Genomic DNA, 20833 nt, shown 5'->3' on the forward strand with positions numbered 1-20833 from the left:
GACTTGGAGGAAACCACGCGATTCATATGGATTAGGTGAGTTTTTTGCGATTAACTTTTTCAAACGTGAACAGTTTTGGTGAATCGTTCATCGGAGGGATAAGTTAAATCTCTCAGGTTTCATTAGTCTAAGATATTTCCGTTTTTATTTCTAAGAGTAACGGAATTCTTAAATGTTTTGCACTAATGAGTGATCATGACAGTATTTAGATTTTTTTTCTAACGTTAATAGAAAAAGTAACTGTTAGTGTTTTTATTTTTTTCTCATCTTCAAGTTTGCATGAAGTGTGACATTTGGAACCTCGGTCATTAACCAGTGATTCTAGGTAAGATTTGTATTACAAATTTACGTTTACTTTGCCAGTCGTACTTTTGACTCTGTGTAACAGCACGTCTTTTTTGTTGCAATTTGACCAATCAGAGCCAAGCTTTTCAAGTCGAATCTCGAAGAGATGAAGATACTGCTATCAGAAGTTACTGGTAAGTTTTAGTTGCTGTTTGCATAAATAAATAGCTCACTGTTTAGTTTTTGTCCTAGTTTTTTCCAACATTTTTTCCTAGTCTAGTCTAATTTGTGTTCATTCATGTAAAAATCTGTTTATTTAATTGTTTTTTTGGGACAGCTGCAAGTCACTTGTCATGGTTTAACGTTACAATATTTTGCACTACTTCTAATTTCCTTAACTCTTTGAAGAGTGTATGTGTTTCTGTACATAACTCTTTTTTTTTTTTTGCTCTCAAAGTCAAAGGGGGCTGACTAAAACAAGATTAGCATTTGTTGTACATTTTAATTATTATTCTTGTTGGCTGAGTATACTTTTTCAGTTAAACAGTTAGCCTAAATTGCCCTTTTTTGCTGTGATACAGTGACATATGTAGACTTCACAGTTGTTCAAGAGCTATTTTATTAACTCCTTTTCTGAATTACATTAACATTTTATATGAAATGTCTACTGTTAAAATATATGAACTAAGCATTACATGCCATGTTAAATAATTCCATTTTTACCAGGTGAAAAAGACTTACTATTAAATGTAATAAATATGTACTTAAGTATGTTTTTAGTACAAAACAAATATACTTTAATGCATGTATAATACATTTAACAGTATGTCTTTTTCACCTTGTATGTACAACAGAGGGAAATGTCAAAACATCATACACTGTAAAAAAAAAAATTACATCCCCAAGTCAAAACTTTCTAGTGACTGATCACATCAAAATTTTTCAATTAGTCTGATGTATTATTTCTCATTGAGCCAATGTTAACAGACTATTGCAACAAGAATTGCACTTGGGCCAATTAAATTTTAGATGTGACCAGTCACTAGAAAATTTTGACTTGGAGAGGTTAGAATTTTTTTACAGTGTACTGTGTTGTAATAAAAAATGTCTAGGTTACGACCTCTGTTCCCTGAGAACAGGGAATGAGACACTGCATTGATGACGCTATGAGGAACACCCTCCATGTGAACCGGTGTTTGAAAAGCTGTACAATCACACCAATAGAATTTGACTGGCGACAGCCTATGACACGTCTAGTGCGACTCAGGTGAATTAAAGAGGCGCCTAGAGGACATTGTTCCCCAATAGCATCATCGAAGCAGTGCAAGTTCCCTTTTGATAGGGAACAGTTACTTTTTTAACAGAGGTTAATTTTGCTTTAATATAAAATAAACTCATCTTTTTCCCCTTTCATAGACACTGTGATCAAACAATTTCCAACACGTCTGAGGTGCGAGCACTGATTCGAAGGAAATGCAACAATGAGGCAAACTCAAAGACCAATCAGTAACAGTACTGTAACTGTTTGCAGCTATTAATGACTGCACTTTATTGACTAGTTAGGTTTATTGAAGTTAGTTTTTTTGTTGTTGTTTATAATACCTCTGCAAATCACTGTATTGTATGTTAATGTATATATTTTTTTTTTACAGTTTACATATGCTGCTGTACTGATGTACACTGGGTAATGCATTAAAGTTTACTAGCTTTCAAAGTGTGTGTGTTTTATACAAATATTTTTTTACTGTGTGTTTTAATACACCATTAACATATTTAATTATGTTTTATAAAGGTACTGTTCACAGTATTAAAACATATTTGAAATGATTTACTATATAAAAAAATATGTGAGCAATACATAAATATGATTTGTATAGCAAAGTTGATATATTCGTATATTTTAAATAATTTATAAGTGTATTTAAAAATGTATTAAAGATTTAATCTAAAGATAAAATTAAAGCTGAAATAGTATGTTAAAAGCATATTTAAGTTCATCTTCAATGTGTCCCAAAAAAGCACAATTTAGTACACTAAGATGATCTTAAGTTTATATTAAGCATTACTTAAGATAAGCTTTTAGTATATTAAGTGCAAAATAAGTGGGTCGAAAATAGAGCACTTTAAGTACATTACGGAAGTGTATTATAGAAGTGTACTAAGTGAACTTAATGTATTTTAGTCCATTTTTTTAAATCTAGGAATACATTATAAGTATAATTTTTATATAATTATATATTATTATTATTATTATTTAAATAGTTTATTATTGTATTTAAAGATGGTTTCAATTGTACTTAAAGTGTTAACGAAATACAGTTTTTAAAAATATGAAATAGTATATTAAAAATACACTTTAGTTCAACTTCAATGTGTCCCAAAAAAGCACAATTTAGTACACTAAGATGATCTTAAGTTCATATAAAGCAGTACTTAAGATAAGCTTTTAGTATATTAAGTGCAAAATAAGTGGGTCGAAAATAGAGCACTTTAAGTACATTATGGAAGTGTATTATGGAAGTGTACTAAGTGCACTTAAATAAAATGTATTTTAGTGCACTTTTTTTTCACCTGGGTTAACCCAAGAGAACAGCTTGAGGATGAATTAGAGCGGAGACGGAGAGCTGCTCACACATCCCGGATCAGGAATGGGATGACATTAAAGTTCATGTGCATGTAAAGGTAGACATCCCAAAACTTTTGGTAATATAGTGCATTTCTTTCACCTGACTTGTACAATATTGTACTGCTAAAACATGGAGAAAATGTAAATGTTAATTGTTAAAATGTTAAAATGTTAATGAATGAACTGTGGAAGTCAGGTGTGCGTGCGTGCGTGCGCGCGCACGTGTGTGTGTGTGTGTGATAAATACCTGATCAGACTGAGAGGACAGAAGTGCTCCGAGCCGAAGTGTGACAGCAGCTCCACCTGAAACAACAACACAACACTGATCACGTGTGTTAAACTCAGTGTTACCTGCAGCCCTCACATGCTGAAACTAGATTTATCCACAGATGAAGAAGCAGCACAAGCAAAACAACAGAAGTCAGAGCGAACACACACACACAGCAAACCCAGCTCAAGCCATTCACACACTCTAACCTTGATGTATCTGGTGAACATCTGATGCAGGAGAAGAAGAAGAAGAAGAAGAAGAGAGAAAGCTGAGAGAAGGGCATGAAGGGACAGCAGACCTCACACTGGTCTTACACACACACACACACACACACACACAGGTCTCACACGCACACACTCTCACTGGTCTCACACACTCTCACTCACACACACTGGTCTCACACACACAAACATACTCTCATACTGGTCTCACACACACTGGTCTCACACACACACACACACACAGGTCTCACACGCACACACTCTCACTGGTCTCACACACTCTCACTCACACACACTGGTCTCACACACACAAACATACTCTCATACTGGTCTCACACACACTGGTCTCACACACACACACACACAGGTCTCACACGCACACACTCTCACTGGTCTCACACACTCTCACTCACACACACTGGTCTCACACACACAAACATACTCTCATACTGGTCTCACACACACTGGTCTCACACACACACCTTGACGAACTTGGCGAACAGATGCTCATCGAGAGGGAAGCTCTGCACCGTCCGCTCGTCACGTGCGTGGAACGTCCCCAGCTTCACCCACTTCTTGTTCGGATATCTGAAATATATATTTTCAACAAGCCATGAAAAATATGCTATATACACACACACACACACACAGATCTGACACACACACCTGTCGCTGATGGAGACCAGAAAGTCTCTGGGGTTTGAGGAAAAGATCTCAAAGTTGGCGATGTCCAGCTGCTTGACCTGGATGGGCTGACAGAGCTCGATGATGAACCTGCCCAACACACACACACACACACACACACTGCTAATGAGCTGAGATAAACCCCGCCCCCTCCTGAGATCCACCAATAACAGCTGCCGCTGCCTCCAGTCTTCTCTGGGTCAGGAATCATCAGTCAATGCTGACATCCTCATATTACACTGATTTCTGGAGGATCATGTGACTGAAGACTGGAGTAATGATGCTGGAAACTCAGCTTTGATCACAGGAATACATTACACTTTACTGTATATTCACATAGAGAACTGCAGATTTACACTGGAGTAATATTAATATTTCACTGTTTTTACTGTATTTTTGATCAAATAACTGCAGCCTGGGTGAGCAGAAGAGACTCTCAGCAACATTAAACAGTAATGAATCCACTCTTTTGACGGCTGCTGTGGTCTCACACACTTGAGATGATCTTCAGAAGAACACTCATTTAAACATGCAACACTCTCCAGTCGGAGGAGTTTGAGGAGAGAGATAAACCAGCTGACCAGATCTTGTTATTGCAGGGGTTCAGCATGTACATGTCCATGTTCTCCATCAGGACGGCTGAAGTGCTCTGGAAAACACACACACAGAGTGATACACAGCCGTTTCTCAGCGGGTGTGTGTGTGTGTGTGTGTGTGTGTGTGTGTGTGTGTGTGTGTGGAGCTGCACCTTGGCCTCGGGGTTGGAGGACAGGATCTTGGCTCCACACTCCACTGAGGCGTAGTTGGTGACGGTCTGCTGGAGCTTCTTCCCATCGAGAGCGTGAGGAGTCACCTGACCTGATGAACACACACACACACACACACTTAACACTACTCACTCCTCTACCCTAACCCAGCGTGAGGAGTCACCTGACCTGATGAACACACACACACACAACTCACTCTTCTCCGTCTCCAGCATGATCTTGGTCCACTCGTCGAAGGTGGGGATCTCCTGGTCTCGGCTGGGCAGCGACGGGTCAGAGTCTGAGGAGCCCTGAAACCAGACCCAGATGATGAGCACTAGAGAGAAGTGCACTATACTACACTACAGTAGTGTAGACTGCATATTTTTACAGTTTGAATTACATTTTTACAAAAGACGGCAGAGAGTGTGACGCTATATTAGGAGATGTAACACTGAGTCCCCTCCGCAGAACGTCTGCACGAGTCTGTCTGTTGCTTTAAGGACGCGTCACCTGTTCTTTCAGGATGAGGGAGGCGTTGCTCCGTTTCCCAGTTTGGTCTTTGGTGGGTTTTCTCGTCTCACGGACACTGACGTTCTCTTGAACCGCTGGAAAACTTCCATGACAGACAGACACAGATGAGGAACACATAAAATGACTTATGCGCCCCAGACTGAGAAGAGGTCAACATGTATCAGGTTTGATGATCTGAGCTGGCTCAGTACCTGGGGAGCGTGGAGTCGAACGGCAGGTTTTCTGCAGCGTCACACGCAGCCGGAGACTCTGTGGAGAGGCAGGAGTCTGAAGCGGCACAATCCCTGAGAGAAACATCACACGGGGGTTTGCTACCTCGATTCAAACTCAATCTAGACACTGGATTCAGTGGGCTTCTGAAGCCTAGCGAGTGAATGCTGGCGGCCTGAGCGCCACTGACCGGCAGGAGAAGCACTCGGAGGATCCGGACACACTGACGGGATCTGGGACCCGTGAGGAAGACTCCAGTGACTCCACGTCATTACTGTCAATCACCAGCTGCCAAACACACACACACACGACATCTGTAAGGCACTGTGGGTAAGAGCCAATGAAGTGTACATGACAAGGAGAATTCATCAGCACTCAAAGGGAACACACAGACACACGTGACCTCACACACGAACACGCATCATTCACACGTGACCTCACACACGAACACGCATCATTCACACGTGACCTCACACACGAACACGCATCATACACACGTGACCTCACACACGAACACAGATCATTCACACGTGACCTCACACACGAACACGGATCATACACACGTGACCTCACACACGAACACAGATCATTCACACGTGACCTCACACACGAACACGCATCATACACACGTGACCTCACACACGAACACGCATCATTCACACGTGACCTCACACACGAACACGCATCATACACACGTGACCTCACACACGAACACGGATCATTCACACGTGACCTCACACACGAACACGCATCATTCACACGTGACCTCACACACGAACACGCATCATTCACACGTGACCTCACACACAAACACGGATCATTCACACGTGACCTCACACACGAACACGCATCATTCACACGTGACCTCACACACGAACACGGATCATTCACACGTGACCTCACACACAAACACGGATCATTCACACGTGACCTCACACACGAACACGGATCATTCACACGTGACCTCACACACGAACACGGATCATTCACACGTGACCTCACACACGAACACGGATCATTCACACGTGACCTCACACACAAACACGGATCATTCACACGTAACCTCACACACGAACACGCATCATTCACACGTGACCTCACACACGAACACGGATCATTCACACGTGACCTCACACACAAACACGCATCATTCACACGTGACCTCACACACGAACACGGATCATTCACACGTGACCTCACACACGAACACGGATCATTCACACGTGACCTCACACACGAACACGGATCATTCACACGTGACCTCACACACAAACACGGATCATTCACACGTGACCTCACACACGAACACGCATCATTCACACGTGACCTCACACACAAACACGGATCATTCACACGTGACCTCACACACAAACACGGATCATTCACACGTGACCTCACACACGAACACGGATCATTCACACGTGACCTCACACACGAACACGGATCATTCACACGTGACCTCACACACAAACACGGATCATTCACACGTGACCTCACACACAAACACGGATCATTCACACGTGACCTCACACACAAACACGGATCATTCACACGTGACCTCACACACAAACACGGATCATTCACACGTGACCTCACACACGAACACAAACACGAACACGCGTCATACACACGTGACCTCACACACGAACACGCATCATTCACACGTGACCTCACACACGAACACGCTTCATAAACACGTGACCTCACACACGAACACGCTTCATAAACACGTGACCTCACACACAAACACACACGAACACGCATCATACACACGTGACCTCACACACGAACACGGATCATTCACACGTGACCTCACACACGAACACGCATCATTCACACGTGACCTCACACACGAACACGCATAATTCACACGTGACCTCACACACGAACACGCATCATTCACACGTGACCTCACACACGAACACGCATCATACACACGTGACCTCACACACGAACACGGATCATTCACACGTGACCTCACACACGAACACGCATCATTCACACGTGACCTCACACACGAACACGCATCATTCACACGTGACCTCACACACGAACACGCATCATTCACACGTGACCTCACACACGAACACGCATCATTCACACGTGACCTCACACACGAACACGCATCATTCACATGTGACCTCACACACGAACACACATCATTCACACGTGACCTCACACACGAACACGCTTCATAAACACGTGACCTCACACGAACACGCATCATTCACACGTGACCTCACACACGAACACGCTTCATAAACACGTGACCTCACACACGAACACACATCATTCACACGTGACCTCACACACGAACACGCATCATTCACATGTGACCTCACACACGAACACGCATCATTCACACGTGACCTCACACACGAACACGCTTCATAAACACGTGACCTCACACACGAACACGCATCATTCACACGTGACCTCACACACGAACACGCATCATTCACATGTGACCTCACACACGAACACGCATCATTCACACGTGACCTCACACACGAACACGCTTCATAAACACGTGACCTCACACACGAACACACATCATACACACGTGACCTCACACACGAACACGCATCATTCACACGTGACCTCACACACGAACACGCATCATTCACACGTGACCTCACACACGAACACGCATCATACACACGTGACCTCACACACGAACACGGATCATTCACACGTGACCTCACACACGAACACGCATCATACACACGTGACCTCACACACGAACACGGATCATACACACGTGACCTCACACACGAACACGCATCATACACACGTGACCTCACACACGAACACGCATCATTCACACGTGACCTCACACACGAACACGCATCATTCACACGTGACCTCACACACGAACACGCATCATACACACGTGACCTCACACACGAACACGCTTCATAAACACGTGACCTCACACACGAACACACACGAACACGCATCATACACACGTGACCTCACACACGAACACGGATCATTCACACGTGACCTCACACACGAACACGCATCATTCACACGTGACCTCACACACGAACACGCATAATTCACACGTGACCTCACACACGAACACGCATCATTCACACGTGACCTCACACACGAACACGCATCATACACACGTGACCTCACACACGAACACGGATCATTCACACGTGACCTCACACACGAACACGCATCATTCACACGTGACCTCACACACGAACACGCATCATTCACACGTGACCTCACACACAAACACGGATCATTCACACGTGACCTCACACACGAACACGGATCATTCACACGTGACCTCACACACAAACACGAACACGCATCATACACACGTGACCTCACACACGAACACGGATCATTCACACGTGACCTCACACACAAACACGGATCATTCACACATGACCTCACACACGAACACGGATCATTCACACGTGACCTCACACACAAACACGAACACGCGTCATACACACGTGACCTCACACACGAACACGGATCATTCACACGTGACCTCACACACGAACACGGATCATTCACACGTGACCTCACACACGAACACGGATCATTCACACGTGACCTCATACACAAACACAAACACGAACACGGATCATACACACGTGACCTCACACACGAACACGGATCATTCACACGTGACCTCACACACGTGACCTCACACACGAACACGGATCATTCACACGTGACCTCACACACGAACACGCATCACTCACACATGACCTCACACACGAACACGCATCATTCACACGTGACCTCACACACGAACACGAACACGCATCATACACACGTGACCTCACACACGAACACGGATCATTCACACGTGACCTCACACACGAACACGCATCATACACACGTGACCTCACACACGAACACGCATCATACACACGTGACCTCACACACGAACACGGATCATTCACACGTGACCTCACACACGAACACGCATCACTCACACGTGACCTCACACACGAACACGCATCATTCACACGTGACCTCACACACGAACACGGATCATTCACACGTGACCTCACACACGAACACGCATCTCACACACGTGACCTCACACACGAACACGCATCATACACACGTGACCTCACACACGAACACGGATCATACACACGTGACCTCACACACGAACACGCATCATACACAAGTGACCTCACACACGAACACGCATCATTCACACGTGACCTCACACACGAACACGCATCATACACACATGACCTCACACACGAACACGCATCATTCACACGTGACCTCACACACGAACACGCATCATTCACACGTGACCTCACACACGAACACGCATCATACACACGTGACCTCACACACGAACAAACTTCATAAACACGTGACCTCACACACGAACACGCTTCATAAACACGTGACCTCACACACGAACACACACAAACACGAACACGCATCATTCACACGCGACCTCACACACGAACACGGATCATTCACACGTGACCTCACACACGAACACGGATCATTCACACGTGACCTCACACACGAACACGGATCATTCACACGTGACCTCACACACGAACACGGATCATTCACACGTGACCTCACACACGAACACGGATCATTCACACGTGACCTCACACACGAACACGGATCATTCACACGTGACCTCACACACGAACACGCATCATTCACACGTGACCTCACACACGAACACGGATCATTCACACGTGACCTCACACACGAACACTCATCATTCACACGTGACCTCACACACGAACACGCATCATTCACACGTGACCTCACACACGAACACGCATAATTCACACGTGACCTCACACACGAACACGCATCATTCACACGTGACCTCACACACGAACACGCATCATTCACACGTGACCTCACACACGAACACGGATCATTCACACGTGACCTCACACACGAACACGGATCATTCACACGTGACCTCACACACGAACACGCATCACTCACACGTGACCTCACACACGAACACGCATCATTCACACGTGACCTCACACACGAACACGGATCATTCACACGTGACCTCACACACGAACACGCATCTCACACACGTGACCTCACACACGAACACGCATCATACACACGTGACCTCACACACGAACACGGATCATACACACGTGACCTCACACACGAACACGCATCATACACACGTGACCTCACACACGAACACGGATCATACACACGTGACCTCACACACGAACACTCATCATACACACGTGACCTCACACACGAACACGGATCATACACACGTGACCTCACACACGAACACGGATCATACACACGTGACCTCACACACGAACACGGATCATACACACGTGACCTCACACACGAACACGGATCATACACACGTGACCTCACACACGAACACCGATCATACACACGTGACCTCACACACGAACACTCATCACACACACGTGACCTCACACACGAACACGGATCATACACACGTGACCTCACACACGAACACGGATCATACACACACGTGACCTCACACACGAACACGGATCATTCACACGTGACCTCACACACGAACACGCATCATTCACACGTGACCTCACACACGAACACGCATCACTCAAACGTGACCTCACACACGAACACGGATCATTCACACGTGACCTCACACACGAACACGCATCTCACACACGTGACCTCACACACGAACACGCATCATACACTCGTGACCTCACACACGAACACGGATCATTCACACGTGACCTCACACACGAACACGGATCATACACACGTGACCTCACACACGAACACGCATCATTCACACGTGACCTCACACACGAACACGCATCATTCACACGTGACCTCACACACGAACACGGATCATTCACACGTGACCTCACACACGAACACGCATCTCACACACGTGACCTCACACACGAACACGCATCATACACACGTGACCTCACACACGAACACGGATCATACACACGTGACCTCACACACGAACACGGATCATTCACACGTGACCTCACACACGAACACGCATCATACACACGTGACCTCACACACGAACACGGATCATTCACACGTGACCTCACACATGAACACCGATCATACACACGTGACCTCACACACGAACACCGATCATACACACGTGACCTCACACACGAACACTCATCACACACACGTGACCTCACACATGAACACCGATCATACACACGTGACCTCACACACGAACACCGATCATACACACGTGACCTCACACACGAACACTCATCACACACACGTGACCTCACACACGAACACGCATCATTCACACGTGACCTCACACATGAACACCGATCATACACACGTGACCTCACACACGAACACCGATCATACACACGTGACCTCACACACGAACACTCATCACACACACGTGACCTCACACACGAACACGGATCATACACACGTGACCTCACACACGAACACGGATCATTCACACGTGACCTCACACACGAACACGCATCATTCACACGTGACCTCACACACGAACACGGATCATACACACACGTGACCTCACACACAAACACGGATCATTCACACGTGACCTCACACACGAACACCGATCATACACACGTGACCTCACACACGAACACGCATCACACACACGTGACCTCACACACGAACACGCATCATACACACGTGACCTCACACACGAACACAGATCACACACACGTGACCTCACACACGAACACGGATCATTCACACGTGACCTCACACACGAACACAGATCACACACACGTGACCTCACACACGAACACGGATCATTCACACGTGACCTCACACACGAACACGCTTCATAAACACGTGACCTCACACACGAACACACACGAACACGCATCATACACACGTGACCTCACACACGAACACGCATCTCACACACGTGACCTCACACACGAACACGCATCATACACTCGTGACCTCACACACGAACACGGATCATTCACACGTGACCTCACACACGAACACGGATCATACACACGTGACCTCACACACGAACACGCATCATTCACACGTGACCTCACACACGAACACGCATCATTCACACGTGACCTCACACACGAACACGGATCATTCACACGTGACCTCACACACGAACACGCATCTCACACACGTGACCTCACACACGAACACGCATCATACACACGTGACCTCACACACGAACACGGATCATACACACGTGACCTCACACACGAACACGGATCATTCACACGTGACCTCACACACGAACACGCATCATACACACGTGACCTCACACACGAACACGGATCATTCACACGTGACCTCACACATGAACACCGATCATACACACGTGACCTCACACACGAACACCGATCATACACACGTGACCTCACACACGAACACTCATCACACACACGTGACCTCACACATGAACACCGATCATACACACGTGACCTCACACACGAACACCGATCATACACACGTGACCTCACACACGAACACTCATCACACACACGTGACCTCACACACGAACACTCATCACACACACGTGACCTCACACACGAACACGCATCATTCACACGTGACCTCACACATGAACACCGATCATACACACGTGACCTCACACACGAACACCGATCATACACACGTGACCTCACACACGAACACTCATCACACACACGTGACCTCACACACGAACACGGATCATACACACGTGACCTCACACACGAACACGGATCATTCACACGTGACCTCACACACGAACACGCATCATTCACACGTGACCTCACACACGAACACGGATCATACACACACGTGACCTCACACACAAACACGGATCATTCACACGTGACCTCACACACGAACACCGATCATACACACGTGACCTCACACACGAACACGCATCACACACACGTGACCTCACACACGAACACGCATCATACACACGTGACCTCACACACGAACACAGATCACACACACGTGACCTCACACACGAACACGGATCATTCACACGTGACCTCACACACGAACACAGATCACACACACGTGACCTCACACACGAACACGGATCATTCACACGTGACCTCACACACGAACACGCTTCATAAACACGTGACCTCACACACGAACACACACGAACACGCATCATACACACGTGACCTCACACACGAACACGGATCATACACACGTGACCTCACACACGAACACGCATCATTCACACGTGACCTCACACACGAACACGGATCATACACACGTGACCTCACACACGAACACGGATCATACACACGTGACCTCACACACGAACACGCATCATACACACGTGACCTCACACACGAACACGGATCATTCACACGTGACCTCACACACGAACACGCATCATTCACACGTGACCTCACACACGAACACGGATCATTCACACGTGACCTCACACACGAACACGCATCATACACACGTGACCTCACACACGAACACGGATCATACACACGTGACCTCACACACGAACACGCATCATACACACGTGACCTCACACACGAACACGGATCATTCACACGTGACCTCACACACGAACACGCATCATTCACACGTGACCTCACACACGAACACGGATCATTCACACGTGACCTCACACACGAACACGGATCATTCACACGTGACCTCACACACGAACACGGATCATACACACGTGACCTCACACACGAACACGCATCATACACACGTGACCTCACACACGAACACGGATCATTCACACGTGACCTCACACACGAACACGGATCATTCACACGTGACCTCACACACGAACACGCATCATTCACACGTGACCTCACACACGAACACGGATCATACACACACGTGACCTCACACACAAACACGGATCATTCACACGTGACCTCACACACGAACACCGATCATACACACGTGACCTCACACACGAACACGCATCACACACACGTGACCTCACACACGAACACGCATCATACACACGTGACCTCACACACGAACACAGATCACACACACGTGACCTCACACACGAACACGGATCATTCACACGTGACCTCACACACGAACACAGATCACACACACGTGACCTCACACACGAACACGGATCATTCACACGTGACCTCACACACGAACACGCTTCATAAACACGTGACCTCACACACGAACACACACGAACACGCATCATACACACGTGACCTCACACACGAACACGGATCATACACACGTGACCTCACACACGAACACGCATCATTCACACGTGACCTCACACACGAACACGGATCATACACACGTGACCTCACACACGAACACGGATCATACACACGTGACCTCACACACGAACACGCATCATACACACGTGACCTCACACACGAACACGGATCATTCACACGTGACCTCACACACGAACACGCATCATTCACACGTGACCTCACACACGAACACGGATCATTCACACGTGACCTCACACACGAACACGCATCATACACACGTGACCTCACACACGAACACGCATCATTCACACGTGACCTCACACACGAACACGCATCATACACACGTGACCAGGGTGGGAAATTAGCACCCGCCACCCGCCGAGGGCGGGTACTTTTTCAAAGTGGCGGGTCACTTTGCCGTGTATACCAGCCACAGTGGCGGGTGGATTATAATAATGCTGCGTTCGCACCAAAAGAGTTCGCAAAAATTCGCATCCACCGAGGGACCAGGACAGGACCACCAGACGCGCATAAACGCGTCTTTACATTGACTTAACATTGAATGTATTAAGTAGTAACCAATAAACACATGCTGCGAGTGATTTCATTGTACGGATTGGACAGCCTTTGTCAAAGAATGCGGTTGCTAAGTAACAATAATACACTTTTGTCGAGTAACTCTTTTGATTGGTTTTCAGCGCTGCGTGTCACGGCGCTGAAGAGACCGTTATACTGTATAACTTATACACATAGCTAAGCTGAGAATAAAAATAAAATAAAAAGTGTATATATATATATAGCTGAGCTGAGCTGGTGCAGAAGAAAGGGAAATTATTTTTAATCATGCGCGCGCGCTCTCTACACTGCTGAAGCGCGGATGATCTGAAAACACAGACAAGCTGGAGTTCAGCGATCTTTATTTGAGATTTTCTACTTAAATTAAAGTGTCATTCAGTCGGTCTGTGTTCTGTCACGAGCCGCTTGCGCTGTTTGTGCGACTAAATCTGCGATCAAAATGCAGGCTGATATCCAGCAGTGTTTTTAATGTTGATCATAGGCTATGAGCAAGAATGCAATGTTCCCCTGAAATCCACACGATTTCAAATGTGACATTGATTGTATACAACAGTAAAAAAAAAGGTAACATTTAAGTGATATACTGCATTTAAAACAGTAGTCAGGCTTATTGCTCTATTTTGCAACGAAATCTGTGGCTTTGAACGAATCGTGAGATTCAATGAATGAATGACTCGATGACTGCCACCTACTGGCTATTTTAATATAATATTTTTATTAATATTTAAAATGTTTTTTAACATTGCAGATTTATTGAACATTGTTTTATTTAAAGCATTATTTATTTTTAAAAGGTATTATAAAGGTTAAAAATTAAATGAAAAAATGTATTAAAGGGGGCGAATATTGTCCCTTAATGGAAAAGGTGTGACTGCAGTCTAAGTGGAAGAGAGGAACTTAGGAAAAGGGATATGTAGAATTGCACAAGTGCTACTGCTAAAGAGTGCAATGTAAATAATGTATCATCATAAGCTTAATTGAATGGCCTAGAGAGAATAATTATGACATTTTCTGTCTAAAGACTACATATAAAATAGCTACCTAAAGTAACTGCAGTTTACTAAAAGTAATGAGTAAAAGTTTGCATTCATAAGCATTTTCGTCTGAAGATGAAGACTAAGACTGAATCAAAAATGGTTGCCAAAATGAACACTGGCCTACACACACCAAGCGCACTACAACACTGTTGCGTATGTATTAAATATGACTGATCATTTAAATAAAATGTTTTATTTAATTCAAGTAGCCTACATAGTAGCCTACATAATTATTTTCCAGGGTTTAAAATGTATACAGGTTTGACATTTTCCCCTCATACTTATGTTGGAATGGGTACGAAGTTGGCATTGAATTTCATTTGAAATGGTATTAAAAAGGTCTTTAAAAGCCTTGAATTTAAGCTGGAGGATCCTGGGGGTACCCTGAAATAAATAAAAAACGTATTGAAGCAATTTCTTTCTTGCAATTTGAATTCCGGAAAAAGTGGCTGGTAAAAAAATATAAGTGGCTGGTAAAATTGGGCATCCACCAGCCACTGTGGCTGGTGGACAAAAAAGTTAATTTCCCACCCTGCACGTGACCTCACACACGAACACGCATCATTCACACGTGACCTCACACACGAACACGCATCATTCACACGTGACCTCACACACGAACACGCATCATTCACACGTGACCTCACACAGGAACACACTTCATTCACACGTGACCTCACACACGAACACGCATCATTCACACGTGACCTCACACACGAACACGCATCACACACACGTGACCTCACACACGAACACGCATCACACACACGTGACCTCACACACGAACACGCATCACACACACGTGACCTCACACACGAACACGGATCATTCACACGTGACCTCACACACGAACACGCATCACACACACGTGACCTCACACACGAACACGGATCATACACATGTGACCTCACACACGAACACGCATCACACACACGTGACCTCGCACAGACCTGTTCATCGGTGTGTGTGTCGTGATGCTGAGAGCTCAGTGTCGGCTCTGAACAACGGCCACATGGAACAGCAAACCTGCACGGAGAAATGGGTTCCTTTCAGGAAACTCAATTTTTTAGATATCAACTTCAAATTTGGAACACAACTTGGTTAGACATGTTATAGCAATTTTAAAGTCCAAAGTATTTTGTATATATTTGATTTTGAGTAAACTTTAACATCTGTAACTACACGTTGTTGATGTTCTGAAGCAGCTTTGACTTCAGCAGTGATCTGTGAGTGTCTCTTTAAACACAGACTGACCTCTGAGCTCAGGTCTCGTCCTGTCAGTCAATCTAAAGTTCAGTCACAATCACACATGTGAACATTTAAACCTCTACTGATCTGACAGATTCATCTGCCATGCCATTTACATCGTGCTCCGGGTATTTCACATAATGCAAGGTAAGGTCTAGAAGAGCCCGTGGTTTGACTACGGTGTTTCTGTTGGCTCGTTCTCATAAACACAGAGTGACAGTGAGAGTCCCTCACCAGTAAGAGAGAGAGCAGAGCAGCAGTAGCTCGATCTTCATCATCCACCGGCGCCACAAACACACATTATTCCGTCTTCCGGGGGTCCAACCTCATCAGGGCACACACTCGCGACTCCAGCGGTGTGTGTGGTTCAGTGACGTGTGAGGGACCGATGAACTTTACACTTACACACACACACACACACGTCAGGCAGGAGGCGCTACACAGAGACTTTGACACTCTTTAAAAGCACTGATTTAAATGTATTATCTGCCAGGATTGTCACCTGAAACACAAACGCGTTTCTGTCTCTATAAAGAGTTCAACGTAAACTTTAAAGAGAGATGATCCATCAATCACATCCTAACCAGCGCTGAGCAAAGCAACAAGTGTCACGTGACCGAGCCGTCCACTAGTGTGGGGAATAGCCTAACGTTACAGCTTCATAACGACACTCACAAACTTGAAATCATAGTCAGAACATAAGGTAACCTGTAGAAATATTATTTCGATCCCACAAGAACTGGCTCGCCCATTTTAGATGCTCTTTCACTCTTCCTGTTTACCTTCTTCTTCTTCTTCTGGGGTGTAATGGCGGTTGGCACACCAACTGATATGGCGCGTTCCCGCCACCTATTGGAGAGGAGTGTGACGCGCATAATGCATGAAGACTGATGATGGATATTTAAATAATAATAATAATAATCGGTCTTGTTTCTTTAAAAAAAGTTATAATTCATGAAATATTCTTGATTGTTTTGGGACATTTCCAGAACCAGAAGTTTCAACTTATTTATTATTCCCAAAGATCTTAAAGCCTGAATTATTTTTTCTTGCTGCATCACGTGATTTTGCTAGACCACATTTGTCACAGTTTCCCCATTCTATGCTGATTTACACACTATTGATATACAATGTCCAATACACATTATTGAGATTAAAACGTCTTCTTTCTAGAGCTGCTTGTTCTTGAATGTGATGAAAGTGTCTTTCGTTCCAGTGTCCCACTCCTTCTGTCTATCATTATAACCCTTACTTCTGCTTTACTCATTGACACTTTAATGTCCGTTAGTGAATGTTTAAAGCCTTCATTCTCCATTTCTATTCATATATTACGGTAGTGACCTATTTCTATTTTAAAATGTGTATAATTATTTTTTTTAGATGCCTATTTAACATTTCTGTATATTATGCAGCCTGAAATACTAACAGTAAATGTAATGGTGATTTACCGCCAGTAGATTTACTATCATTGATCTTATAATGCCCTCATGAGCGAGCAGCAGATCCATGATAGATTCACAACACTTACCTTGAGTTCCCTAAACATCTCATTCTCTCCGTCGGCCATGATCAGCCGAGCCGTCCTTCAGTCCTCACACACTCACTCTCGTCGTCTTCTCGGAGACAGTGATCATGAAAGGTATACAGCCGACCGTCGTCCGATATAGTGCCAGGAAAAGTGCAGTTTACTTGCTTTTTCAAGCAATCGACCAGCATTTTCACTGAGACGCCGCTCTGGACGATGCAGAAAGTGTGTGTATAAATAAAACTCGTACAGCACATGATAGAGAAACCAGAGACAGTAATATTTCAGATCTGTGTGAGAGCCCAAAAGCTTTTTAAAGAAAGTTCAAACAGTTATTAGACACTGCAGGTTCTCATTTTATTGAATGTTCCTTAATACATATTATTTCATACATATAGAGGTACAGTACATCAAGCCATAATGAAACATAGAGAGAGCGAGTCGTTCTCACAGCCGGTTTCTGAAGAGTGAACCGCAGGCCCAGCGTATGGAAGTGTTATAACGCCGCTATAGGAACTCAGGGGCCGGTGGCGTAAACAGGGGCCGCATCTGAGTCCAGTGTGACCCACTAGCTGTCAGTCTTACCTTTCGCTATCAAATCAGCCGAATCTACGTTTTTATGTCACTGATTTAAAAAGCTATCAACAGTCTTGAAGAAAAAACTATGGGGCCGTATTCACAAAGAATTTTAAGGCTAAAAGTAGCTCCTAACTGGCGAATTTAGGAGCAACTCCTAAAAATAATGGGCGTGTCACTCCTAACTTTAGGACTCCTAATTATTTTCACTAAGAGTAATTCACGAAGCATTTTAGCCCTAAAAGTAGCACCTAAGTCTGGGACAGCTTAAAAGAAGTCGAGAGGACTCCTAACTCACTAAGACCTATTCACAAAGGATCTTAAAATCGCCGCGCGACGCAGTGTATGGAGACACTCAATGACACGGAGTTATTACAAAGACACCGCCTTAACCGTGAGGGAATACTGATTGTTGTGGATCTTGTGAGGGATGCAATAACAGCGCCAACTAATCGCAACAACCCAATCAATGCCGAATTGAAATGTTTGATAACACTTCGCTACCTGGCAACGGGGAAAATGCAATTGTGTAATGCCGACGATCTAGCGATTTCCCAGCCATCGGTAAGCAGATCCATCCACCAAACCATCAATGCACTCTGTAGACCCCATATTATTCGACAGTTCATAAGTTTTCCGGACATTCGCCAACTCCAAAGAAACAAAGCCAGCTTTATGGATATTGCCGGAGTGGTCGCTGCTAGACGGGACACATATTAAAATAATTGCACCACGTCAGGATGAGTACATGTTTGTGAATAGAAAGAAAACCCACTCCATTAATACCCAGATTGTGTTCGATGCAAACTTCACAATTCTCAATGTTGTATCCCAGTGCCGAATTTCCCTTTTTTTTTTTTTTTTTTTTTCCAGCACCAACTGGGCCAGCAGCAGTGACTGATCCTGCGTCCAGTCGGGCTTTCTTTTCCGTTTTGGCAAGTTCATAATCCGCCGTCATTCAACTATTACATTACTTACATAGGAGCAATATTTCCTTGATTTAAGTAGTCTATTTAGGCTAATAGGATGTCAATTAACCAAGCAAGTGTTAATGCAAGTGTCGTTTTTCATTATTAGGCAAGTGGCGGTTTTCATTAGGGTAT

At 45.0% G+C, this 20833-nt stretch overlaps 2 protein-coding genes across 11 annotated transcripts in view; both read right to left on the reverse strand.

Annotated features, from left to right (window-relative positions):
* LOC306998006 (SUN domain-containing ossification factor) overlaps positions 1 to 18453 on the reverse strand; it is a 38468-nt gene extending 20015 nt beyond the window's left edge. For 2 of the 9 annotated variants that reach the window (XR_013797488.1, XM_079611703.1), the window contains exons 1-12: positions 17864 to 18453; positions 17332 to 17407; positions 5768 to 5865; positions 5559 to 5651; positions 5347 to 5449; positions 5051 to 5144; positions 4836 to 4945; positions 4669 to 4736; positions 4070 to 4177; positions 3886 to 3991; positions 3389 to 3409; positions 3159 to 3214 (exon numbers count right to left, since the gene is read on the reverse strand). Coding sequence is in view for 8 of the 9 variants with exons in the window: in XM_079611703.1 (XP_079467829.1) it covers positions 3159 to 3214; positions 3389 to 3409; positions 3886 to 3991; positions 4070 to 4177; positions 4669 to 4736; positions 4836 to 4945; positions 5051 to 5144; positions 5347 to 5449; positions 5559 to 5651; positions 5768 to 5865; positions 17332 to 17407; positions 17864 to 17907 (977 nt within the window). In the remaining variant the exon portion in view is untranslated. The remainder of the gene's footprint in view (positions 1 to 3158; positions 3215 to 3388; positions 3410 to 3885; positions 3992 to 4069; positions 4178 to 4668; positions 4737 to 4835; positions 4946 to 5050; positions 5145 to 5346; positions 5450 to 5558; positions 5652 to 5767; positions 5866 to 17331; positions 17408 to 17863) is intronic. The other 7 variants (XM_079611705.1, XM_079611704.1, XM_079611709.1 and 4 more) reach the window with 7 other exon arrangements.
* Positions 18454 to 20599: 2146 nt separating this feature from the next.
* dnm3b (dynamin 3b) overlaps positions 20600 to 20833 on the reverse strand; it is a 57185-nt gene continuing 56951 nt past the window's right edge. For both annotated transcript variants that reach the window (XM_079613537.1, XM_079613536.1), the window contains one exon: positions 20600 to 20833. This exon is cut by the window's right edge and continues 2311 nt beyond it. The gene's annotated coding sequence lies outside the window, so the exon portion shown is untranslated.

This window comes from Phoxinus phoxinus, assembly GCF_949152265.1.
Source record: "Phoxinus phoxinus genome assembly, chromosome: 5".
In the NCBI taxonomy this organism is placed as follows: Eukaryota; Metazoa; Chordata; class Actinopteri; order Cypriniformes; family Leuciscidae; genus Phoxinus; species Phoxinus phoxinus.